Genomic DNA, 26,493 nt, shown 5'->3' with positions numbered 1-26,493 from the left:
AGATGTTATTTAAAAATATATCGCGTCCAAATGGGCAACAATCAGTAAAATATCAGGTCCATATGGCAACGCAACGCTTGCTGAAAACGATGCAATACACATGCCACACCTCTAGGGGCGCTGTAAGACGGTCCCTTCGGAGACACCAGAACAATAGAAGAAGTAAGGATGCATATTAGCCACAAAGTCAGGAAAATCTGTTTGTAAAATTACATTATAATGACCAAATACAATGAAAAGTATTTTTCCAGTCTCACCTGTGAAAGGTAATCCCATGTGATCTTGTTTGGATGGCAAACCTGTTGGTAAAGTTAAACGCAGCTAATCTTTATTCTCCGCTTTGACCTCTCCAAAATGGCGGCGAGGATGACCTATGATTCTACGCGGAAGGCGGTGTCTTTAATGGTCCGGAATAAATTGAATGCTAATTAAATAATGATTAATTTGCTCCTCTACGCCCTTTTTGAGGAATGTATTGTAGGACTTAAACCCACATCTGAAGAGGTGAGATCGCTCTTTTTTTCTCTATTTTTGCTGGCGGGATTGACTCTGTCCTAAGGGCAGAGTCTCTCTCTCTCTCTCTCTCTCTCACTTTGCACCATTACACAATAAATATTCACAGTGAAAATATTTTGTAAGCGCGTTTCATGAACCAAGTTATAGGATTTGTTGACAACTCGCATCGCAATGAGAAGATCATTGGCACTACTGGTGTTAAGAATCAGACCATTTCATAAATGAATATTTTGCTGTAGAGCTGCAGTGTTTGTACAATTGCATGTTTTTGCTTCACTATTACTGTCACTATTCTGCTTCTTGCATTACTACTGTGAACTAACACTGAACATAATAATAATAATAATAATAATATCCAAGCTCGTGTTTCACTCTCACTAGTGCTCTGTAAGGCTTTTTCCTGGTGATATCCGTTACACTTCTACCCGGCGTGAAGCACTCACAGTCATGTGGTTGTGACGTCATCGTAAACAAATCCGTTTTACTCATCCAGACGACTTCACAACGGCAACGTTGCCAGATCTTTCCACTCTGGAACCCGTTCTCAAAAAGATTGCGTTTTGGGCACCCAAAACGCCGGTGCCGTGTGGACGCCAGGCCTAAACGATAAGCAATTGTATCGGAGTCACCTGAATCCGTTGCCGTGTGGACAGGGCCTAAGTGAAACAGTTGGTTTTTCAAAACACAAATCTCATCATTCATTGGCCATTTCATGTCACATGGCCACAGACAGGTCTTCACAGGTGATTTCCATTTGTAATTTACCATAGGTGAGTCAAGATGTAAGTACGAATTTTTCATGGGGCGGGATGGTTTGGAACGGATCATCTAAAATTGGGATAACATTTACCCGGGACGGGTATTTGAGGCGGATCGTCTAGCTTAAGCTTGATTAGCGTTGTTACGCACGCAGTTTGTTTTTTCGAGCAGCTGTCAAACGCAGAGTCAACTTTACGATCTGCGATTATAATGTCTTAAGCAAGGCTGAGAAACGGTGGACTAAGACGTATTTATTTTTCTATATCAACACAATGACAATAAATTTGCGTTCAAAACGTACTTACCTTTCCCTGTAGACCTTTTTAGCCACGCATCCAGCATGGAGCCGCTTGCAACTCTCTTCGTCGCCATTTGTGAGTCACATGATGGTATGAACCATTCACAGTCCATGGAACACTCTAAGCCAATCAGAGTACGGCTTACATATGGCACAAGGGGCAGTAATGGCTGCACTCATGTCAAGGATGTAAACAAAGTTGACGTGGCAACGGACATAGTGGATGTAATTTACGTTCACAACTTTTTTTTGCCGTCAGAAATATTTAATATTAAATTTTGTGACTTGACTGACAATAGCCGGCGGCATAACAAGCCACAGACGGCGATTTGCCGCTGGTGTCCGGCTACTTTTGAGACCGCAGCAGGATAAAGCGGCTAGAGATAATGAGATGAGATGAGATAAGCACCCATAATGTCTCAGGAAACTGAGGCACATGCCAATGGACTTAATGTCACTAGTAAAATTAATCATAAGTTTAATAAAAACCATTTCTCACTCACATCTCTCCTTTAGGATCATAGACACCAATTCTAACTTGCATTATTATATTACAACATTGAAAATCCCAGATGACATCCAAGGTAGTGATTTTCTATTAATTTTTTTTTTTAATAGCCTTGAGTGACGGGGCCGAACTGCGTTATCCATGGGAAGTCAACATGCCACGCTGCCCAAAACATAGAACGCTTCAGTCGTTTGCCAGTCATTCAATCAATCGACCCCTGTATTCCTGACACTGCCCGATGTGCTCGGGGACGGTTGGGGCTCTGAGTGTGCCTCCCCCGGGCTGTTTCAGCCCTTACATCATCTTCAGTGCTTGAAGGAGCCCCAAAAAACTTCCTCAGTTTAGACTGCGCTACACCAGGCCGATGAAGAAGCACTGTGATTGGTCAAAAGTTTGGTGCTCATTTGGTTGTGTGTAGACAATTATTATTAGTCACAAGCACGTGCTCATTGTTTATACTCTGGCTTCCTGCAGTCTCTTCACTGGGGTTGGATTTCAGCAAAACGGAGGGATTTGTGGCGAGATTTCTATAAAAGATGACCTATGATAAAGATGACAAATATATTCGTCACTGTGACGACTGCTGGTAATTTTCTCTTCGTCACTGATGGATTAATGATGAGCACCAGTGGGAACCTTGTGTAGGTTTCTCTAATCTGTCTTAAAAAAATAAATAAAATGAATCCCCTGCTTTGATTCAGTGTACATTCTGGCGATTGCCTGGAGTTCTGTATGGAGTGATAGAAGGTTCATGTTAATTATGAAAATTTTCTGTACTCCTATATCAGCTATAAAAATGAGTAGAAACCCGAATAATCAACCCATAAATGTGTTAAATAAACCATGTCCGCTTGTGCACTTAATTCTTTTCAGTTAGTACGACCTCTGAGTTGTGTTGATGTTTAAACACCACACGCCTCCAATCAGATGCAGACAGGCTCTGACTCATGCTTCAGAAATCTGCTGAACGGTGGACCTGAACCATTATTGGCTGAAGTGAAGAGCTGTCAGGCGTGTCTGCTATGGGTCTATCAGCATGTGCTTCTTTCCCCTGACTGACTTTCTTTGTAAATGGAGGGATTGAAGAAACTAAGCAATCTTGTTGCTTTCTAGGAGGATTTTTTTTTCCAGTGGACCGTTTATTCTTCTTACATCTGAGAATTTGACTGATCTAGGAAATGTTTTCATAAGGACTGATGCAATGTCGAACTCCTGTTTATTTGCATTGCAGGTTTTGTAAAATGTTTCTTTCTCCGCTGCAGGGGAGGAATGTTTCTCCTCCAGTTAACCAGACTCTATGGCCAGAGCCTGAGAATAAGCAAGCTTCAGGCCGGGACGGTGCCCAAAATGTTTGGGGATTTTTTTTCCCCCCTTAAAGTTGCTTAATCATATGACCTTGTATAGCTAAACAGCAGGAACTTGGAAGTGTGTGGTTTTGTTACAGCTAACTTCTTTGACTTCAGGGTCTCTGTTTAGCCTAAATGCATGAGCATGAAAGTGTATGTGTGTGAGGCGACTGTGGAAGACGTCAGGTTGATTCAGCACTCTTTATGGAGAGTAAGTCTTTTTTTTTTTAAATCTTTAATCCTGTTCTATTCTGTTCTATGACTGACTGACTGATTACATACTGTATGTTACCTTATGGTAATGGGTTTTGGGTTTTTTTTCCCCCTTTAAATGTATTTATTTATTTTTCCCCACGTGTCATTTTAATTCATTAGTATAGCACATAGTTTTCAGCAGTGCCCCTTTCTAGTCAGTTGACAGGTCTGTTTGTGTAGAGAAACCGGGTGGGAGTCTCATCTCATTATCTCTAGCCGCTTTATCCTTCTACAGGGTCGCAGGCAAGCTGGAGCCTATCCCAGCTGACTACGGGCGAAAGGCGGGGTACACCCTGGACAAGTTGCCAGGTCATCGCAGGGCTGACACATAGACACAGACAACCATTCACACTCACATTCACACCTACGCTCAATTTAGAGTCACCAGTTAACCTAACCTGCATGTCTTTGGACTGTGGGGGAAACCGGAGCACCCGGAGGAAACCCACGCGGACACGGGGAGAACATGCAAACTCCACACAGAAAGGCCCTCACCGGCCCCGGGGCTCGAACCCAGGACCTTCTTGCTGTGAGGCGACAGCGCTAACCACTACACCACCGTGCCGCCCCTGGGTGGGAGTGTTTTTGTTAACAGTTGCTATGGTTTCCTATGTGTTTGTCTAAAAGTTGCCATGTAATTTTTTGTTTCATTGTGAATAACTTGTGTCCTCTAGCTACATAAGCTTTTGACTGACCTCCCAGATGATATGCTGGAGGATAGTCACGACTCCTCACCGGAGCTGGACTACTCAACCTGCAGTCCTCAGAAAGACAAGGATAGGTACAGGAAGGGATTTACACTCAATTAGCTAAAACTACACTTTTTAACAGTATTTGTATTGTCTTTCAAAAATTTAAGAAATTTGAGTTTTTATGTATTTTTAGACCACAGAGTGCTTGGAATGGACAGACTGATCAACGACAACGTCCGGCTGAAACGGTGAGTTTATTTCTTTTAATTTGCATGTTGGTATGACTACAGTACACGTTTGGACACTTATAACTGATGAACGTTATTTAAATAAACTGTTCGAGAAACAAATTTCGTGTAGCTTTTCATTTCACCTCCACTGTGGCTTGCTACATGCAATGTTCAGAAAATATGGAGCAAAATTTGTGCACTTTCTTGCACTAGTTTATCAAATGTAACCTGTACAAACAGATTGTCGATCCTCTCGGTGGTGAATTTTCACAAATTTAGAATTTTTATGCGTGTTGGACACAGGCTGAAATATAGCTTAAGTGCTGTTTATCAGCCTAAACTGCACAATATGGCACACATCCATTTTGGAGCATTTCTAAGTCGATATCTCGTGCATGCCAAGTGGAAGAAACAAAATTCATATGTCTGAATACAACCCCGATTCCAAAAAAGTTGGGACAAAGTACAACTTGTAAATAAAAACGGAATGCAATAATTTACAAATCTCAAAAACTGATATTGTATTCACAATAGACCATAGACAACATATCAAATGTCGAAAGTGAGACATTTTGAAATTTCATGCCAAATATTGGCTCATTTGAAATTTCATGACAGCAACACATCTCAAAAAAGTTGGGACAGGGGCAATAAGAGGCTGGAAAAGTTAAAGGTACAAAAAAGGAACAGCTGGAGGACCAAATTGCAACTCATTAGGTCAATTGGCAATAGGTCATTAACATGACTGGGTATAAAAAGAGCATCTTGGAGTGGCAGCGGCTCTCAGAAGTAAAGATGGGAAGAGGATCACCAATCCCCCTAATTCTGCGCCGACAAATAGTGGAGCAATATCAGAAAGGAGTTCGACAGTGTAAAATTGCAAAGAGTTTGAACATATCATCATCTACAGTGCATAATATCATCAAAAGATTCAGAGAATCTGGAAGAATCTCTGTGCGTAAGGGTCAAGGCCGGAAAATCATACTGGGTGCCCGTGATCTTCGGGCCCTTAGACGGCACTGCATCACATACAGGCATGCTTCTGTATTGGAAATCACAAAATGGGCTCAGGAATATTTCCAGAGAACATTATCTGTGAACACAATTCACCGTGCCATCTGCCGTTGCCAGCTAAAACTCTATAGTTCAAAGAAGAAGCCGTATCTAAACATGATCCAGAAGCGCAGACGTCTTCTCTGGGCCAAGGCTCATTTAAAATGGACTGTGGCAAAGTGGAAAACTGTTCTGTGGTCAGACGAATCAAAATGTGAAGTTCTTTATGGAAATCAGGGACGCTGTGTCATTCGGACTAAAGAGGAGAAGGACGACCCAAGTTGTTATCAGTGCTCAGTTCAGAAGCCTGCATCTCTGATGGTATGGGGTTGCATTAGTGCATGTGGCATGGGCAGCTTACACATCTGGAAAGACACCATCAATGCTGAAAGGTATATCCAGGTTCTAGAGCAACATATGCTCCCATCCAGACGACGTCTCTTTCAGGGAAGACCTTGCATTTTCCAACATGACAATGCCAAACCACATACTGCATCAATTACAGCATCATGGCTGCGTAGAAGAAGGGTCCGGGTACTGAACTGGCCAGCCTGCAGTCCAGATCTTTCACCCATAGAAAACATTTGGCGCATCATAAAACGGAAGATACGACAAAAAAGACCTAAGACAGTTGAGCAACTAGAATCCTACATTAGACAAGAATGGGTTAACATTCCTATCCCTAAACTTGAGCAACTTGTCTCCTCAGTCCCCAGACGTTTACAGACTGTTGTAAAGAGAAAAGGGGATGTCTCACAGTGGTAAACATGGCCTTGTACCAACTTTTTTGAGATGTGTTGTCATGAAATTTAAAATCGCCTAATTTTTCTCTTTAAATGATACATTTTCTCAGTTTAAACATTTGATATGCCATCTATGTTCTATTCTGAATAAAATATGGAATTTTGAAACTTCCACATCATTGCATTCAGTTTTTATTTACCATTTGTACTTTGTCCCAACTTTTTTGGAATCGGGGTTGTATGTTTGCAACTGGTTATTCACAAGATCTGTAACAAAATTTCTTCTTTTTATTTATTTATTTATTTATTTATTTAAGAATCCTGGGACTGCCTATGACCAGTCTGATCATCAGGGTTATATGTATAGCCATGGTCCCCTTCATCACCTCCAGGGTAGGACAGAACATTTAACCCATGGCTGGGATACACACCAAGACCAGAACTATCAGTATGAGTCTGGAGAGTATGTCTACTCCTCTACTGGAACAGCAGACACTAACGGTACCAACGACTTCTCTGATGGGGAGGGCTATGAACAGGAAGATTACCCACACACAGACTGTCATTCTGGAGCAGATGGCCAAGACTATGGAGAACATGCCAATGTCAGAAACCACTTTAAGGTAACTGTTAAATACATATTGGATGCGTTTGCTGTTATAAAATTGTGTGTGGGTAAATGTTCTAAAATTAACAAACATTTCTTTGGCGAACGTTTCTGTAATATTTCCAGAAATTTGATGAAATAACTGACGGCCAAGATGTTGACTGTTACAAAGCCAGCTATCGGCCACATAAGCCAACAAGACAACAAAATATGTTCAGCATTCAGTCATCTCATCAAAATGGCCAGTTTGACCAGCTGCAAAGAGACTTTCTTGATTCATCACCAAGTATGTCATGTTGGATTCCCATCCCAATAAAAAACAAAAACTACAGATTCATAATTTCCTCTACAATTGCTTTCAAATATATAGAACACTGATCATTTGAATGGATAAGTGAGGAATTTTACGTCAAATGTTTTCATGTTTTAGCAACTGTTGATGCCCAGGAATATGCTCAGTTGAAGATTTTAAACAAGGCTCAATTGAGGCAGATTGAGGATCTGGAGCAGAAACTGGAAGATAGTAGACGTAAAATGAGATATCTTGAGCATCAGTTTGCCATCGTAAAAGGTAAGCTAATGTTGAAGGGATGCCATAAATATTTCAGTGTTGTCAAATTCATGGTGCCTTTTTACGATGAAACTGAGTACAGTGGTATCTAGTTGGCGATATTGAGATCAATTTTATCTATCAGCAGTCAATATTATTAATCAAGCGCTTATGAATCCATATTTAAACTATTGGGACTGTGATTTGTTATAAAACAGAAAATCCATCTCATTCCACATTAGTAACTTTAATCCAGGTGATGTGTGTTCTGTTGGAGTTGAGCCAAGGAGAATTGTGATGAAATACTAATTATTATTATTATATATTTTTTTTACTTTGCTTTTGCCCAGATGAAAAGGATGGGCTGACATTATCACTGAAGGAGTCCAGTCATCTCATAGAGGAGGCAAAAGAGAGGGAGTCTCGACTACAAGCGAAAGTCATGTCTTTGGAGCGACAGGTTCAGACCCTTACAGAGAGAGAACAGGAGGTAAAAATATAGCATTGTGAATCGAAGCACTCAAACTGCATGTCTGTAGCTGAGCAAGAGTCTTGTTTTGATTGTTTTGTAGAACATGAAGAAGCAGTGCGTCGCAGAGGCCACGGTAGACAGTCTGCAGCAGCAGATGATGGAGCTGTGTCGATCCGACATGCTGACCCGAGCACGGGAGCAGCATGACCGAGACATAGCTGCCATGAAGGAACAGCATGAAGCTAGAGTGTTTGCACTACAACAGAAATTAGACACACAAGGTCAACATCTGGAGGAGCAGGTTAGTTCACTTCTGAATCATTATTTGTAATTTTATCAGGTAAACGTACCATGTAGGTGCAGTTGTACTTGTACTGACCCGTCTGCTGCTAAGTACAGTTTGTCACCTAACACCTACAGTGCTGTTTGAAAGTTTGTGAACCCTTTAGAATTTTCTGTATTACTGCATAAATGACCTTAACATTATCAGATTTTCACGTGTCACACCGGAGCTTTTGTGATGTGGTCCTGTTGGCGTCATCAATCTGTGACTTGAGCTGAGCTGGGATGGTTTGCGGCTGGGATGAGGATCAGCACCTCCAAGTCCATTGCCATGGTGCTCAGCTGGAAATGGGTGGAGTGCCTACTTCGGGTCAGGGGGGAGTTGCTACCTCAAGTGGAGGAGTTTAAGTATCTCTGGGTTTTGTTCACGAGTGAGGGCAAGGGGGGGCGGGGGATGGACAGACGGATTGGGGCAACTTCAGCAGTGATGCGGATGCTAAACCGGTCTGTTGTGGTAAAGAGAGAGCTGAGCCAAAAGGCAAAGCTCTCAATTTACTGGTTCATCTACGTTCCGACTCTCACCTATGGTCACGAGCTGTGGGTAGTGACTGAAAGAATGAGATTGCGGATACAAGCGGTAGAAATGAGTTTTCTCCGCAGGGTGGCTGGGCTCTCCCTTAGAGACAGGGTGAGAAGCTTGGTCATTTGGGAGAGACTCTGAGTAGAACCGCTGCTCCTTCACATTGAAAGGAATCAGTTGAGGTGGTTCGGGCACCTGGTTAGGATGCCCCCTGGACGCCTCCCAAGGGAGGTTCTCTGGGCATGCCCCACCAGAAGAAGACCCTGGGCAGACCCAGGACACACTGGAGAGATTACATCTCTCAGCTGGCCTGGGAATGCCTCGGTATTCCCCCGGAAGAGCTGGTGGAGGTGGCCAGGGAGAGGGAAGTCTGGGCTGCTCTGCTTAGGCTGCTACCCCCGCAACCCAGATCTGGATAAGCAGTAGAAAATGGATGGGTGGAATTTGTAATTCTTCCTCGCTTACAGTGACGAAGCGATTGGCCGCCATTTTGCCGAGTCACTCGGGGTGGTGATTGAGAAATAGTCCGAATTTCCGAACCAATCAGCGTGCACGATTTCCTATAATCACCTCCGTATTTAGCCCATGTTTACATTAGACCGTATCAGCGGATCATCAGATTAACGTTTTTAAAACGATTAGTGTGCACACAGCAACACCAATACACGATTTGCGTGCACACAGCAACACCAATACACGGATACGCTCGGCTCCGCAGGCATCCTGCGCTCCAAATCACTCCGCCCTGAACAGCGAGTGCCCTCTGGAGGGTGCGCACTCTGGCCTTGCGCAGCTCACAGAGCGCGCGAGTGAAGTGAACAAGCTGTGATTCGGGACTGAGCCGCTGTGTGTGTGATCCCAGCGCATATCACTTACCACTTGCAAGTGGAAGGATGGCAAGCCTAAAGACAATCATAACTACACAATGGGCAGTATTTGCATCAGTATTTGCAGTATTTTCATACTTTTATACTCTTTAATGAAAGGTGATACAAGGCGGAAGTCCGCGCCGTTTTTCAGCAGTCGCGTCACATGACCAACGCCAGCGAATCAGGAAGGTGGATGTCACAGTGACGTTGTCCAATGACGACGCCAGCTAGAGCTCAGCACAGCGTATCCACGTATTCTCAATGTTTACACAGCACCGGAGCTGACACGATCTGGATTGAATACGTGGACCCTGGCGGATTCCTGTTTCCCGGCGTTTCCAGGCGGTTTAATGTAAACGGACAGTGCATCCGCGAAGAAAACGAGACAGATACGGTCTAATGTAAACTTGGCCTTATACTAACACTGGCTAGGCCCTCCACTTTCTCTCAAAACAGCCTCAGTTCTTCATAACATGGATTCCACAAAATGTTGGAAATATTTATTTTAAATTCTGCTCCAGCGGTGGCACAGTGGTGTAGTGGTTAGCGCTGTCACCTCACAGCAAGAAGGTCCGGGTTCGAGCCCTGTGGCCGGCGAGGGCCTTTCTGTGTGGAGTTTGCATGTTCTCCCCGTGTCCGCGTGGGTTTCCTCCGGGTGCTCCGGTTTCCCCCACAGTCCAAAGACATGCAGGTTAGGTTAACTGGTGACTCTAAATTGAGCGTAGGTGTGAATGTGAGTGTGAATGGTTGTCTGTGTCTATGTGTCAGCCCTGTGATGACCTGGTGACTTGTCCAGGGTGTACCCCGCCTTTCGCCCGTAGTCAGCTGGGATAGGCTCCAGCTTGCCTGCGACCCTGTAGACCAGGATAAAGCGGCTACAGATAATGAGATGAGATGAAATTCTGCTCCATGTTGACATGATCTGCATCATGCAATTCCTGCAGATTTTCTTAGGTCCACTTTCATTCTGCAAGTCTCCCATTCTACCACATCCCAAAGGTGTTCTATTGGATTCAGATCCGGTGACTGGGAAGGCCACTGGAGAACATTTGATCTCGTGGTGTTCATGAAACCAATTTAAGACGATTTTTGCTTTGTGACATGCTGCATTATCATGCAGGAAGTAGTCATTAGAAGATAGTAAATCATGGCCATGAAGGGATATACATGGTCAACAACCGCAATACTCAAATAGGCTGTGGCATTCAAATGATGATTGGTATTAACAGCCCAAAATGTGCAAAAAAAAATATATATTCTCCACATCATTACACCTCCTCCACTAGCCTGGATTGTTGACACAAGGCAGGTTGGGTTTATGGATTCATGCTGTTGGTGCCAAATTCTGTCTCTACCATCTGTGTGCCTTGGCAGAGATTTGTCAGGCCAGGCTACGTTTTTCCAGTATTCAGTTGTCCAGTTTTGTTGAGCCTGTACCCACTACAGCCTTAGCTTTCTGTTCATGGCTGAGAAGTGGAACCCGATGTCGTCTTCTGTTGCTGTTGCCCTATCCACATCACGTTTTGATGTGTTGTGCATTCCAAGATGCTTTTCTGCTCACCACAATTGTGCACAGGTGTTATCCGAGTTACAGTAGCCTTTCTGTCAGTTCGACCCAGTCTGGCTATTGCCCACTGACCTCTCAGCAAGGCGTTTGTCAGAGAACTGCTACCCACTGGATGTTTGGGTTGTGTGTGAGTCTCTCTCTCTCTCTCTCTCTCTCTTCCCCCCCCCCTTTATTGCCCCATTCTGAGTAAACTCTAGAGACTGTTGCGTGGGAAAATACCAGGAGATCATCAGTTATAGAAATCCTCAAACCAGCCCATCTGGTGCCAAAAGTCATGCCATGGTCAAAATCAGAGATCACAATTTTTCCCCACTGACTCTGATGGTTGATGTGAACATTAGCTGAATCTGCATGGTTTTATGCAGTGCACTGCTGCCAAATGATTGGCTGATTTTAGATAATTGCATCAATGAGCAGGTGTTCCTAATAAAGTGCTCAGTGTGTATCTTGATCTGATTTTGTATAGTATTGTTTTTTTTAAGTCCTTTTGATTTAGTCACAAACATGAATCACGAAATTAAAAATACCGACTGCTTTCAGTATTCAGTAGAGGGCACTACAAGCCCTTGTGGACCACTGGCCCAAAAGTTGCAAAGATGTGTGCACTGTGTGTTGCGCGCGTGTTGTATGTGCGAGACAGGTGCAGGCGGCCCAGAGGCTGCGGGAGCAGGTGAGGCAGCTGGAGAGGCAGAGAGAGGAAGAGCAGGTGGACAGGGCTGCAGTCATCAATGCACTCGCACAGCGTTTGGAGGAGAGCCAGCAGCAGTGTGCCAAACTGCTTCAAACTGGTGTGTGCATGTTGTCATTTTTCTGTGCAATGTTAATTCAGGTGAATCATTTCACCAAAATTTAAATGACATTGATGAGTGGTTTAGCAATTACCCTTAAAAGGAGTGTACCTCAAAGGTCATTTTGCGTGCCATGTGTCGTGGATTTGTAAACCCCCCTGAAGTTCCCGATGGGATAGGTCTGCACAGTTGATTGCTATCACTCTGTAAGCTTTAGCAATGCTCACATTGTAGAAGCCTGTAATATTCAAATGAGCTCTCTAATAAACCACTGTGTTTCATAACCATCACAGAGGTTTTATGTAAGATTTGTGTCGGCATTGAAAAACGCATCATTGGCATGACAAATAATTTCCACTGATCCTGAGACTTTTTTTTTTTTTTTAATTTGTTGCTCTTTTTAGGATGTGTGCAAGAAATGAGCCAGCTGCAGATAAAACTACAGCAATCCCAGTCTAGTCGTAAGATAAGTGAGAACATGAACAAAGTGCTTCAAGTAAGTGAACCAGCCCTCCTTCGTACTTGTGCAAATCATCCAAAACTCAGTAATATTGACTGCTTTTCCTCATTTCTCCATAGGAAGAGTTAATTGAGTTGAAAGAGCAGATCACACTGTACGAGTCTGCTGTGAAACTTGGGGCAGTTTCTTTTGACTCGAACCCAAACTGGGAAAACCAGCTCTCGGAGTCCTACATGGATCTTGGCATTAAGAAAGTTCGCTGGAAAGATGGCAGAAATCCCAGGTAAATTGTCTTGCATGATGTCTGAGAAAATCACAATCATTTAATGATTGGATTCTGAGTTTCAAATACATCATGATTAGGTGAACTGTTTTCAGCAAGGGCCTGTAATTTCTCTTGTTTTCCAGCACTCTTGTCCTGTCAGACTCTAGCCTGCCGAAGGAGGACTTGATGAAAGAGCTGAAGAGTGAGCTGCAGCGGTGTCTAGCACAGCTGAAAACAAAACGGGAGAACATCTCCTGCTTACAAAAGGAGCTCCAGACCTCACGGAATCATGTCGAACAGCTACAGACCCAGCTACAAGGAGCTGAGAAAAAGGCTCAAGACCTTGTGGTGAGGACCATCTCTTATATGTACATGCACATTATTTGCTATACGTAAAAAGTATTCTGTATTATAAACTGTGTGCTGTGTACACTCTTGGATGTTGCAGGTTAGGGAAAGTGGCCTAGAAAAGCTTTTGGAGCAATCAAACATGACCCCTCACAAAGAGGTTGCGAGACTGGAAGAGGAACGACAGCAACTCCAGAAACGAGTAGAGGTCCATATGCAGCAAAATCTTTTGATTTTTATCCTTGTGGGAATATGTGGCTTCCTCAATAATGCATTCATAACAAACACAAATTTGATCTTGCATTAAAAGTGACGTGTAAAAAAGATTCATAAATAGGCCAGCCTAGTAGTGCATTATGTAGAAGTCACGTTTTTCAGCAGTGATCAGACATTTCTGCTATAATGATGAGTGGTTTATTAGTCACTCTCAGCCACCAAGACCTATTCCTTCGATGCCTTTTAACAGCAACAAGACACGTGTTTTTTTTTTTTTTTTAAAAAGCCGAATCATGTAACCAGTCATTAATGTTACTCGTGTCTGAGCATATATTATATTTGAATGCACTGACTCCACCTAGGGATTGTCCTCATTCTCATGCATATGATTTTAAGAGAATGATGGCTGAAAAGAACTCAAGTTTTTCATTTTTATGAATGTTCTTAGAAATCATTAACCAGAGCTTTTAGAAAATGACTTTATGGCCAGATTTTGGATAGTTGTATTGCTTTTTGTGTTCAAACGAGGCCCATGATGGTATTTCAACGGCAGGCACTTGAGTTGAGAAATAAGGAGCTGAAGCAGAGCGAGGAAAAGGTGAAGGCAGCTAATTCTGAGCTCTGTACCAAGATGAGAGAGATGATTCAGGAGCTGGACCAGGAGAAACAGGAGGCTGCAGAGAGGTAAGACACTAGTGGCTCCTTTTAATTCCCTTTTCAGGGAAAAGTGATTAAATGATGTATTAGATTTACTCTTGGTGGTGTGTGTTTAGGTATGAGAGGACCCAGCAGCAGTACAGAGATGATGTGGTTCAGCATGTTCGTGTAGAACTCGCCCAGGAACATGCAGCTCACATTGAGCAGCTTACTGCCCAGCATCAACAGTACGTCCAGCAGCTGGAGTAAGTGAATTATGTGCAAAAACATATACCAAATCTTTACTCTTAAATGAATAAAGTGCCATTAAGTACTATATTAATTACGCTCATAATGGTTTGTTGCGTAAGCTAATTTTCTCATGAATCCTTTACACAGATCTAAATTAGCTGGCCTAAGCCAAGAAGTATTAGCTGTGCAGGAATGTTACATCTCTGTCTGCAAGGAAAAGGATAAACTCGAGGAAAACCTTCAGAGCAGAATTGATGAGGAGAGAAAGCTGAAAGACAATGAGGTGCTTTGCCATATAGCTGAATTACATGTTTTAATGAATTTTATGTCAACCAAAATGGATAATAAATATTTATTTTATTTGATGCTCCTCAGGTAAAGAGACGACAGGAGATTGAGGAGGCTCAGGAGAAACAGAAGGCAGAGTTTGCCTCCCGACATCAGGAGGCTGTTGCACAGCTGAAGGCTCAGTGGAGCAAAGACAAAGAGATGGAGATACAGTTGCAGGTCACTAAGCAGCTAGCCTCTGCCGAAAAGAGCTGGCAGGAAGGACGGCAAGAAGTGAGTGGCAAACTTACTAAATATAATTAGGTACCGGCAGTATGAATAAAATGGCAGCAGCATTGTTTCACTGCTAGTGCAGCAAGCTGAAATTGGTTAACTTCATATTAGCACCACTTCCAAAATGTCTCATTTAACCAGATTATACCCATGTACATACACTTTAAGAAAATCCCTTTCAGTTGATATTAACGTTATTGAGTTATCAGTTAAATAACTAATATTTAATCAATTTAAAGAGTAAATCAACCTTAAAGATGGCTAATTGTTGTCTCACTCGCTAAACGCTCGACAAAAACGATGCGTGGTCACTCAGCTGGCACTTGTAAACAAACACCGTCGCAAAAATTCGATGCGTGGTCTTGTATTGATGGCTACTTGAAATATAATTACCACATTCAGCAGTGTCTGATAGGTTTTATGTACATACCCAATGTCCCTGGGTTGTTTTTAATAAAAATTTACTAAAATTTGAAAGTCATTGTGTGGGTTTTTTTGTTTGTTTGTTTGTTTCAAAAATTTGACTAGAATCCATAAATTAAATCTAGGCAAACTAGATATCGATTTTCAAGCTTGTGAAAGTTTCTTCAAGAAAAAGCTGATTTTTAAAGTCACGCCACTTAACTACAGTGGTGCTTGAAAGTTTGTGAACCCTTTAGAATTTTCTACATTTCTGCATAAATGTGATCTAAAACATCAGATTTTCACACAAGTCCTAAAAATAAAGAGAACCCAGTTCAACAAATGAGACAAAACCTATTATACTTGGTCATTTAGTTATTGAGGAAAATGATCCAATATTACATATCTGTGAGTGGCAAAAGTATGTGAACCTCTAGGATTAGCAGTTAATTTGAAGGTGAAATTAGAGTCAGGTGTTTTCAATCAATGGGATGACAATCAGGTGTGAGTGGGCACCCTGTTTTATTTAAAGAACAGGGATCTATCAAAGTCTGATCTTCACAACACATGTTTGTGGAAGTGTATCATGGCACGAACAAAGGAGATTTCTGAGGACCTCAGAAAAAGTGTTGATGCTCATCAGGCTGGAAAAGGTTACAAAACCATCTCTAAAGAGTTTGGACTCCACCAATCCACAGTCAGACAGATTGTGTACAAATGGAGGAAATTCAAGACCATTGTTACCCTCCCCAGGAGTGGTCGACCAACAAAGATCACTCCAAGAGCAAGGCGTATAATAGTTGGCGAAGTCACAAAGGACCCCAGGGTAACTTCTAAGCAACTGAAGGCCTCTCTCACATTGGCTAATGTTAATGAGCCCACCATCAGGAGAACAATGAACAACAATGGTATGCATGGCAGAGCTGCAAGGAGAAAGCCACTGCTCTCCAAAAAGAACATTGCTGCTCGTCTGCAGTTTGCTAAAGATCACGTGGACAAGCCAGAAGGCTATTGTAAAAATGTTTTGTAGACAGATGAGACCAAAATAGAACTTTTTGGTTTAAATGAGAAGCGTTATGTTTGGAGGAAGGAAAACACTGCATTCCAGCTTAAGAACCTTATCCCATCTGTGAAACATGGTGGTGGTAGTATCATGGTTTGGGCCTATTTTGCTGCATCTGGGCCAGGACGGCTTGCCATCACTGACTACGTTTACATGCACATCCAAATCGAGCTGCTGTCAGTAATCGAGCTGAAGGTCCCAGCAGGGTGCCAGAGAAATCCAATCCTACATGCACACAATGAAATCGGGCTATTGTGTGAGGTGCATTGTGCACCCGAGCCACAGGTGGCGCTACACGCCCCATCGTGTTGGTACACTTCCGGTTGTCGTCATGAAGAAGAGCTATTCAAGACTCACTACGTTTACATGCATATAGAGAGAATCGAATTTCTGCCGTTGCTCGACTGAAATCGAAGTTAAAAATGCCATGTATACACCTTAATTCGGCTGAAATTGAACCGAACTTGATTTCTCGGAATCGAGCTACACGACCTAGTTTATGCGATTTCTGCCGAGCTACTTTGTGCATGTATACCCTATCGAGCTAGTTGTCGAGCTACTTCCGGGAGTGACGAGACCACAAGCGGGAAACACAACAGCCTCGGTCGGCATGACAACAGTAGTAGCGAGCAGCAGAAGAGGTCAGGAGGAACAAACGAAGAAGAGAAAATGGCGATGTAGAGCTCTCTGAAGTGTGGGTGGAGCACAGAGGACGGCAGGACAAAGCTTCTGGTACTAATAGGCTTTTTATTGTCAGACTTTTCAGTTTAACAGCCTACTTTTATTCTTGAGAGAAGCGCGCGCGCGCTGTGTTCTAGTCCCGGGATGAGCTGTCCCCTCTGCTCTCCCTCTGCCTCCTTAAATAGGGTGCGGTTACTGGGAAGACACACAAAAACACAGGTTAATTACCGTCAGGTGTACCGTCGTTCTGCCACTCACCTTCCCTGGCTCCGCCCTCCTGTCACAGACCGGCGCTTGACCACGCCCCCACTGCCACAGGCAAGCAGAAACGTGCACTTCTGGAGCAGTGAGGAGAGAGTTCATGCTCATTCAGCTTAAGGAGTTGAATATATTAAAATTCATGGACGGGAGGAAAACGCGCAATGGAGAACACGGAACTGATAACTTTGTTTACACTCTTGAATAGCTCTTCTTCATGACGACAACCGGAAGTGTACCAACACGATGGGGCGTGTAGCGCCACCTGTGGCTCGGGTGCACAATGCACCTCACACAATAGCCCGATTTCATTGTGTGCATGTAGGCTTGGATTTCTCTGGCACCCTGCTGGGACCTTCAGCTCGATTACCGACAGCAGCTCGATTTGGATGTGCATGTAAATGTAGTCAGTGACTGATGGAACAATGAATAATGAATTATACCAGCGAATTCTAAAGGAAAATGTCAGGACATCTGTCCATGAACTGAATCTCAAGAGAAGGTGGGTCATGCAGCAAGACAACGACCCTAAGCACACGAGTCGTTCTACCAAAGAATGGTGGAAGAAGAATAAAATTGTTTTGGAATGGCCAAGTCAAGTCCTGACCTTAATCCAATCGAAATGTTGTGGAAGGACCTGAAGCGAGCAGTTCATGTGAGGAAACCCACCAACATCCCAGAGTTGAAGCTGTTCTGTACGGAGGAACGGGCTAAAATTCCTCCAAGCCGGTGTGCAGGACTGATCAACAGTTACCGGAAACGTTTAGTTGCAGTTATTGCTGCACAAGGGGGTCACACCAGATACTGAAAGCAAAGGTTCACATACTTTTGCCACTTACAAATATGTAATATTGGATCATTTTCCTCAATAAATAAATGACCAAGTATAATATTTTTGTCTCATTTGTTTAACTGGGTTCTCTTTATCTACTTTTAGGACTTGTGTGAAAATCTGATGATGTTTTAGGTCATATTTATGCAGAAATATAGACAATTCTAAAGGGTTCACAAACTTTCAAGCACCACTGTACATCCGAGGTAGCACGAAACCAATGAACTTAAGGTAACCACTACGATCCTTCTTAAGTTTTTACTGGTGGATTTTGCCTGTGAAACACACATCACCACTTACTGGAACATACAAAACACCAAAAAAAAAAAACTATACTCCTACTTCTAGAATATGAACCTGCATCCCTTAGAAAAGTCAATGACTTCCAGATTCTCATTTCAAATCCCAACACTGCAGCTAGATCAGACCCAGAGCAGCCCTCCTCCTGCAGCTCCTCTTTCCACTTATGTCTCTCTGCACTACAGTGTATCTGGGGCATTCAAACAGGACATGCTGAAATGTTTCTTCTAAAGTACGCCACATGTAGTCCCCTGATTCCCTTCTTCGGACCCTGAATTGTGTACTGTTGAGGAGCGTATGACCCACCTCCTGCCTCCCACTTTTCTTCCTACTTTCTTTAAGATGTTCTACATATCTCCCTTTATCCTCTCCATCCTAAAAGACCCGTCACTGATTCACCACAGCCCTTCGAATCAGCACCTTCATGTCTCCTCTGCCCAATTTATCAATCGCTTCATTCTCATGCTTTTCAATGCTGCTTTTTTTTTTTTTTTTCCTTTTCTTTTTTTGGCCAAGCAATCTGCCTTCACATTCCCCCACACCCCAACGTGTGCTGGAACCCATACTAACTTGACCACAATCCCTATTTGTTCTAATCTATATAAAAACAAAGACTTTAATCAACAAATCCATTCTATATGACTTGAATGACTGAATACTTTTAAGAACAGCTGCAGAGTCTGAGCAGATCACCACCTTCTCTGGCCTCATCTCCTCTACCCAGTGCAATGCCTTGATAATGGTTACTATTTCAGTAGTATATACAGCCACTTCATCATTCAGCCTCCATGAAAAACTCATTCCAAGCTTCTTGACCACCATAGAAGAGCACCTGTCTGTCCAGTCTCTGGGTCCTTAGATCCAGCTGTATAAATCTGTTTTGAATGTAACTAGCCACATAATCAGCCAGGGATTCCAGCTCTAATTCCTGATGTACATATTCCAGGATGCCCATATCAATTGCTGGTTGCAGGAATAGCCATAGTGGAACTGGGGAAATGGCCACTTTCGTGCCAACTGCTCTTTCATTCAAGACCATCTCAACCCAGGTCTTTAGTTTCCATCCAAATCCCCAACCTTTAAATTTTTTTAACTGTATAATCCCAACATGGCTCCAGCACCACCTGTATATGGCCCTGCAAGTTTACCCAGTAGGCTAGAGCCAATTTCTTCCTCCGTAGTGCCAATGGCATCTCTGAGTTCTACCTGTAAGCTTACGACTTGAGAATACATTAGCACCCCACTGTACAGCTTTAGCGCTCTTGTCTGAACCCTATCCTGTTTAATTTAGCTGTGTAGCAGACGAACCGCACATCCATAATCTATTATTGAACGCACAAGGGCATAGTACATTATCAAGGACAATCTTTTTGCTGCCCACTTAAGCACCTCATTATATTTAAGTCTTTTGCACTTAGTTTCTACTTTACCAATATGAGCTTTCCATGCCAGCTTTCTGTCAAACCATAATCCCAAATATAATAACATCCACTCTATCCATATACAAATATAATCTCATATTCCTAGCAATTGTTTTATTTGTTAAAAAAACAAAGAAATGAACAACTTGCGGCACATTTTTGATACTGAAAACCAAAATCCCCAGTCTGCCACTTGTTTTTCAACTTCCCAGATTGCTTGTACAGACGTACAACCTCCCACCCGTTTCTTTTATCCTTACGCACTGACATATATCCTGGTATAATAAGCTGTAATTGAGGTACGAGCCATGTCTCTTGAATACAAAGGAAGTCTGGTAACACAAGGTCATAAACAAATGTCTTAAAATCCTGGTCATTAGCCACCAGACTGTATTGCAGTGGAATGCACAACAGTGGCATAATTTATCAACCACCTGATTGAGATGACCCTTCATGAAATTTCCTTGGTACCTCCTTTATAGTCACTCCTGCTATTCCTTGGTGTGTCTTTGCTGCGTTTACAATGATTTTTATGTGATCAGTGCGGCTGTCGGTTTGGACAGAACAATTAATAACTAAGAACTGAACTTTATCTACAAACATAGTTTCTGGTTATACTGAACATCTATGTCCACAAATCTAATTCTTGGTCTGTTCCATTCCCCCTACCTTGATCTAATGCTGTGGGGATACCTGCTGGTTTGACTTCTTTAATAGCCTCAGCATACGATACCTGATCTTGCAGCTTTTGCCTGTGTATCTCCTGTGCCTGTTGCTACATCACATATCTCTTATAAGCTGCACTATATGACCCTCCACAGTCGCAACGTTTGGGTCCAACTCCTGCTCCACAATGCCCATACTCATGACCCCTGCCACACCAGCAACACCTCCTCTCCCCTTTACACACTGCCACTATATGTCCTATTCGCTGGCATTTAAAGCACAGCAATGGGACTGGTATGTCCGGCCTGACTGGGTAACTGACGTAAACAATCGTTACCCTTTTAGGAAGTTGTTCACTGAAATAAAGCAAAATCATCTTGGTAGGCTCTTTCTTTCCATCCCTAAACTAGTACAACCCCGATTCCAAAAAAGTTGGGACAAAGTACAAATTGTAAATAAAAACTGAATGCAATGATGTGGAAGTTTCAAAATTCCATATTTTATTCAGAATAGAACATAGATGACATATCAAATGTTTAAACTGAGAAAATGGATCATTTAAAGAGAAAAATTAGGTGATTTTTAAATTTCATGACAACAACACATCTCAAAGTTGGGACAAGGCCACGTTTACCACTGTGAGACATCCCCTTTTCTCTTTACAACAGTCTGTAAACGTCTGGGGACTGAGGAGACAAGTTGCTCAAGTTTAGGGATAGGAATGTTAACCCATTCTTGTCTAATGTAGGATTCTAGTTGCTCAACTGTCTTAGGTCTTTTTTGTCGCATCTTCCGTTTTATGATGCGCCAAATGTTTTCTATGGGTGAAAGATCTGGACTGCAGGCTGGCCAGTTCAGTACCCGGACCCTTCTTCTACACAGCCATGATGCTGTAATTGATGCAGTATGCGGTTTGGCATTGTTGTGTTGGAAAATGCAAGGTCTTCCCTGAAAGAGACGTCGTCTGGATGGGAGCATATGTTGCTCTAGAACCTGGATATACCTTTCAGCATTGATGGTGTCTTTCCAGATGTGTAAGCTGCCCATGCCCCACACACTAATCCAACCCCATACCATCAGAGATGCAGGCTTCTGAACTGAGCACTGATGACAACTTGGGTCGTCCTTCTCCTCTTTAGTCCGAATGACACGGCGTCCCTGATTTCCATAAAGAACTTCAAATTTTGATTCGTCTGACCACAGAACAGTTTTCCACTTTGCCACAGTCCATTTTAAATGAGCCTTGGCCCAGAGAAGACGTCTGCGCTTCTGGATCATGTTTAGATACAGCTTCTTCTTTGAACTATAGAGTTTTAGCTGGCAACGGCGGATGGCACGGTGAATTGTGTTCACAGATAATGTTCTCTGGAAATATTCCTGAGCCCATTTTGTGATTTCCAATACAGAAGCATGCCTGTATGTGATGCAGTGCTGTCTAAGGGCCCGAAGATCACGGGCGCCCAGTATGATTTTCCGGCCTTGACCCTTACGCACAGAGATTCTTCCAGATTCTCTGAATCTTTTGATGATATTATGCACTGTAGATGAGGATATGTTCAAACTCTTTGCAATTTTACACTGTCGAACTCCTTTCTGATATTACTCCACTATTTGTCGGCACAGAATTAGGGGGATTGGTGATCCTCTTCCCATCTTTACTTCTGAGAGCCGCTGCCACTCCAAGATGCTCTTTTTATACCCAGTCATGTTAATGACCTATTGCCAATTGACCTAATGAGTTGCAATTTGGTCCTCCAGCTGTTCCTTTTTTGTACCTTTAACTTTTCCAGTCTCTTATTGCCCCTGTCCCAACTTTTTTGAGATGTGTTGCTGTCATGAAATTTCAAAATGTCTCACTTTCGACATTTGATATATTGTCTATGTTCTATTGTGAATACAATATCAGTTTTTGAGATTTTGTAAATTATTGCATTCTGTTTTTATTTACAATTTGTACTTTGTCCCAACTTTTTTGGAATCGGGGTTGTATTAAAACGAGTAGCCTTCGCCAGTGTCCGTCCCTTCCATACATTTTATTTAATTACCTCTTCTGTTATTGTCAAGGGGAACACCTGTGATAACTCCTCTTACCTCACTCCTTGCCCCTCCAAACATTCCATCACTTCCTTCTTTAATTTCATTACCTTCGATGCCTTTTCCTGCTGTTCCCTCGATTTGCAAAAAATAATAACTTTGTCACTACCTACATACTTGGTTGATGCTACAACCCCTATTGTTTCTTTTATTAGTTTAGCAAGTCTCATTGAATTTGAGAAGTACAGGTAGTCGTCGACTTACGACCTATGCGACTTATGACTGATCGACTTTACGACCGTCTGGTTATGACTGGCAAGTGTTTCCCAGCTGAGCTAGCTGAGCGTACGACGGTTTCCACTCCAGCTCCCGGCAGCGCCTCTCGCCACGTACAACGGTTTCCGCCCCAGCTCCAGGCACACGCGCAGTCTCTCTCGTGCACCCAGTCATACAGTTTCCGCCTCAGCTCCTGGTTTATGAAACGAGCAAATGCTCCAGCCAGCCCGAGCGCTGCAACAGCTGATGACGTAGACGACCCACAGCCAAGCACTAGTGATGCCAGCGGTCACTAAATTTTGTATTTTGCTATGTTTTGCATTTGTATTTTGGTATGTTATAAACTAAAATGTGTTCTATTTTTCACACCTGGATTTCGTATTTTTTGTTTTGCACATATTGAACGAATTGTACTGTACGCAGTGTAGTATGCAGTGTTTGACTTAAACCAAATAATGAGCCAAGGTAATGAAATAAGAAAATGTTCATAAAATAAGACTTTAAGATGATTACAATATCATTACACATCACAATATACTTGCGTTCATTTAACATAGGCCGACTTACCACCAGATCAGTTTACAACCGGTCAGTCATAACCAAATGCAGTCGTAAGTCGACAACTACCTGTACTTTTGAATTCCTCACTACCAATCTTTCTCCATTTACTTATGGGGCTACCTCCTCCTTCCATCTGCTGCATCATTTGACTGCTTTAATATCAGTGGAGTCATTTTCTTTCAGAAACTCATTCTACTGAAGTTACTTCCTATATCCTCCTCCATTGACTCAATCCCATCACTATCGCAGATACCTACCATTGTGTTAGCAAAAGAACAAATTAAAGCAAGAGTGCTGGCCAGACAACAGTCACTAGACCAAAACAAAAAATAAAATGCTTATCAAAGGAAACGAAAACTTGCTCACTCGCCGACAAACAATAACCAACTGAAGAGTCTGTGGGAGTACTTAATCACTCAAACTCTTGGGGCAGGGTTACACGTCAGGATGGAGAACCACCACCAAGCTTCTTCTGCACAAGTCAAAAAAAAAAAAAAAGCAGATGGTTAACGGTTAGGGGAGAGTGGGGAGACTTGGGACAGTTTATAGTCCCATAAATTAGATGACCTCAGAAGTTAGGCCCTTTTGAATAACCTACTTCCTTTGGAGATGATTATATATATATATATATATATATATATATATATATATATATATATATATATATATATAAGAATGAATATGAGAGTGATTCCACGCTTATGGGTACTGAAATGGGGACATGAACTTATTTTTAAAAATTCACCTAAAACCATTTCTTTTTTTACCATCAGGTCACAAAACATGTAATCTTTAATGAATGATATGTTAAAAGATAACTTTAATTTTCTGAGATGTAATAAAAACATATTTATATGCCAAAGTCAAGCCTATGAGTTCCAAAATGATGTCTGTTACATTACTTCTGTTACGATTGTCCATCTCGCGTCTGTTACAAATTAATTACAATCTAGCTATATACCATGTTCATCTTATTGAAAGAATGTGTATGTTTATTCTACTACACATGTTTATTAATTATATTTGCTAAAACATCACCTTCCTATGTTTCAAAAAGTAATTCTACATTGTTAAAATTGAGAATATATATGTCCACAACACTTCTGTTACGTTCTGACTTTGGCATATAAATGTTTTTATTACATCTCAGAAAATTAAAGTTATCTTTTAACATATCATTCATTAAAGATTACATGTTTTGTGACCTGATGGTAAAAAAAGAAATGGTTTTAGGTGAATTTTTAAAAATAAGTTCATGTCCCCATTTCAGTACCCATAAGCGTGGAATCACTCTCATATTCATTCTTTTTTATATATATATATATATATATATATATATATATATATATATATATATATAAAATAAATAAAATATTACACCCAAATTGAATGTTTTTAAATGGACTGTTCTCCCCTCTGGCCTCTGGAAAGAGGTTCCGCAGCATTACGTGCAGGACCACACCAGGTTCTGTAACAGCTTCTTTTTTCTTTTTTTTTCCTACACCCCCCCCCCCCCCCCCCCCCAGGTCACCAGACTGCTAAACTTCTATTTATAACTTGAACATTCCTAATTCCACAGGTCACTTTATACTATTGCACTTTATAATATTTTTGCTGCTGCATAATTTAATTTAATATACTTCATATTTATTTCTGTGCTGAGCCAAATTGCAATGAAATTTCATTCGGTGTTCACTTGTTGCATACTGGATGACAACAAAGGTTGTCTAAGTGCCTGAACCCTGTCTTTTAGGTTGCGACTTGTGGTCACCACAAGTGGTAATCTTTTGTATTAAACAATGTAATAGCATTTTGCTCACTTTACTGAATTGTAGGGGCTATAGCTCCTTATTTCTGGTGGAGATTAATTCAATCTGACTGTTTAAATGGCTGCAGGGAGAAAAATCCTAACATACTAAGTTTGGAGTTAATAGCTTATAGTAGAAGTTATTTATAATACAAAAGTGTCTTTTTTTTTTTTTTTTTGTGGTTTTTTTTTTTTTTTGTGTAAATTCTTGACTTTTAAGAATTTGAAATATGAATTGTGCAATAAATACAACTCCTCATTTTCATCCGCTTATCCGGGACCGGGTCGCAGAGGCAGCAGTCTGAGCATGGAAGCCCAAACTTCCCTTTCCCCAGGCACCTCGCCCAGGTCCTCGGGAAGAACACCGAGGCGTTCCCAAGCCAGCCGAGAGACGGTCCCTCCAGTGTGTCCTGGGTCTTCCCCAAGGCCTCCTCCCGGGGGGACATACCTGGAACACCTCCCCAGGGAGGCATCCGTAAAAGATGCCCGAGCCACCCCAACTGATTCCTCTCGATGTGGAGGAGCAGCGGCTCTACTCTGAACTCCTCCCGAGTGACTGTGCTTCTCACCCTATCTCTAAGGGAGCGCCCAGCCACCCTGCGAAGGAAACTCATTTTGGCTGCTTGTATCTGCGATCCCCTCCTAAAACTGCCACCGTATTGTGGTGGAGGGGTTTGTGTGCTTGAATGATCCTAGGAAAAATCCTTAGATTTGAATTGATACGCCCCTGTTAGGGTTTCCCAAGGCAGACAGGTCCTAGGTGACAGGCCAGACCAAGAGCAGTTCACCAAACCCCCTTATGGAAATTAAAAAATCAAGGACCATGACATCGCCCGGTATGGCGCAGCCGGGGCCCCACCCTGGAGCCAGGCCCGGGGTTGGGGCTCGTATGCGAGCGCCTGGTGGCCGGGCCTTTGCCCACGGGGCCCGGCCGGGCTCAGCCCGAAGCGGTGACGTGGTCCCGACCTCCTGTGGGTTCACCACCCACAGAGGTAGCAGTAGGGGACTGGTGCAGTGTGGATTGGGTGGCAGTCGAAGGCAGGGGCCTCAACGACCTGATCCCCAAACACAGCGGCTAGCTGTTGGGACATGGAATGTCAATAAATCCAACTAATAAGCTAAATCTGGACACTGTAATGGACTAAGCAGGCCTAGTTTAACCTTAACACCAAATATTAGCCTTGTATCTTTTTATAAATAAATGTTTAATCAACCTATGCAAAGTCCATGTTTTGGTTATTTTTTTGTTTCTATTTGGCAAAACTGACTTGGAAGGGTTTTTGACTCAAATATTTTCAAACTTTTTAATCCTAAGTGGCTGAAAAAATAAACAGTAGGC

At 42.4% G+C, this 26,493-nt stretch overlaps 1 protein-coding gene across 5 annotated transcripts in view; it reads left to right on the top strand.

Annotated features, from left to right (window-relative positions):
- Window positions 1–26,493, top strand: part of cep152 (centrosomal protein 152) — a 62,909-nt gene that overhangs the window by 13,367 nt on the left and 23,049 nt on the right. For 4 of the 5 annotated variants that reach the window (XR_009654082.1, XM_060914822.1, XM_060914821.1 and 1 more), the window contains exons 3-18: window positions 4,357–4,463; window positions 4,568–4,622; window positions 6,718–7,023; window positions 7,134–7,293; window positions 7,438–7,578; window positions 7,908–8,047; window positions 8,130–8,330; window positions 11,968–12,115; window positions 12,520–12,611; window positions 12,695–12,858; window positions 12,984–13,188; window positions 13,289–13,396; window positions 13,958–14,088; window positions 14,178–14,306; window positions 14,440–14,575; window positions 14,668–14,853. Coding sequence is in view for 4 of the 5 variants with exons in the window: in XM_060914822.1 (XP_060770805.1) it covers window positions 4,357–4,463; window positions 4,568–4,622; window positions 6,718–7,023; window positions 7,134–7,293; window positions 7,438–7,578; window positions 7,908–8,047; window positions 8,130–8,330; window positions 11,968–12,115; window positions 12,520–12,611; window positions 12,695–12,858; window positions 12,984–13,188; window positions 13,289–13,396; window positions 13,958–14,088; window positions 14,178–14,306; window positions 14,440–14,575; window positions 14,668–14,853 (2,409 nt within the window). In the remaining variant the exon portion in view is untranslated. Of the gene's footprint in view, window positions 1–3,026; window positions 3,639–4,356; window positions 4,464–4,567; window positions 4,623–6,717; window positions 7,024–7,133; window positions 7,294–7,437; window positions 7,579–7,907; window positions 8,048–8,129; window positions 8,331–11,967; window positions 12,116–12,519; window positions 12,612–12,694; window positions 12,859–12,983; window positions 13,189–13,288; window positions 13,397–13,957; window positions 14,089–14,177; window positions 14,307–14,439; window positions 14,576–14,667; window positions 14,854–26,493 lie in introns of those variants that run through there. The other variant, XM_060914823.1, reaches the window with a different exon arrangement.

This window comes from Neoarius graeffei, chromosome 2 (genome assembly GCF_027579695.1).
Source record: "Neoarius graeffei isolate fNeoGra1 chromosome 2, fNeoGra1.pri, whole genome shotgun sequence".
Classification (NCBI taxonomy): Eukaryota; Metazoa; Chordata; class Actinopteri; order Siluriformes; family Ariidae; genus Neoarius; species Neoarius graeffei.
Note: the sequence above shows the minus strand (reverse complement) of the source record. Positions and strands in the feature narration are given on the sequence as shown.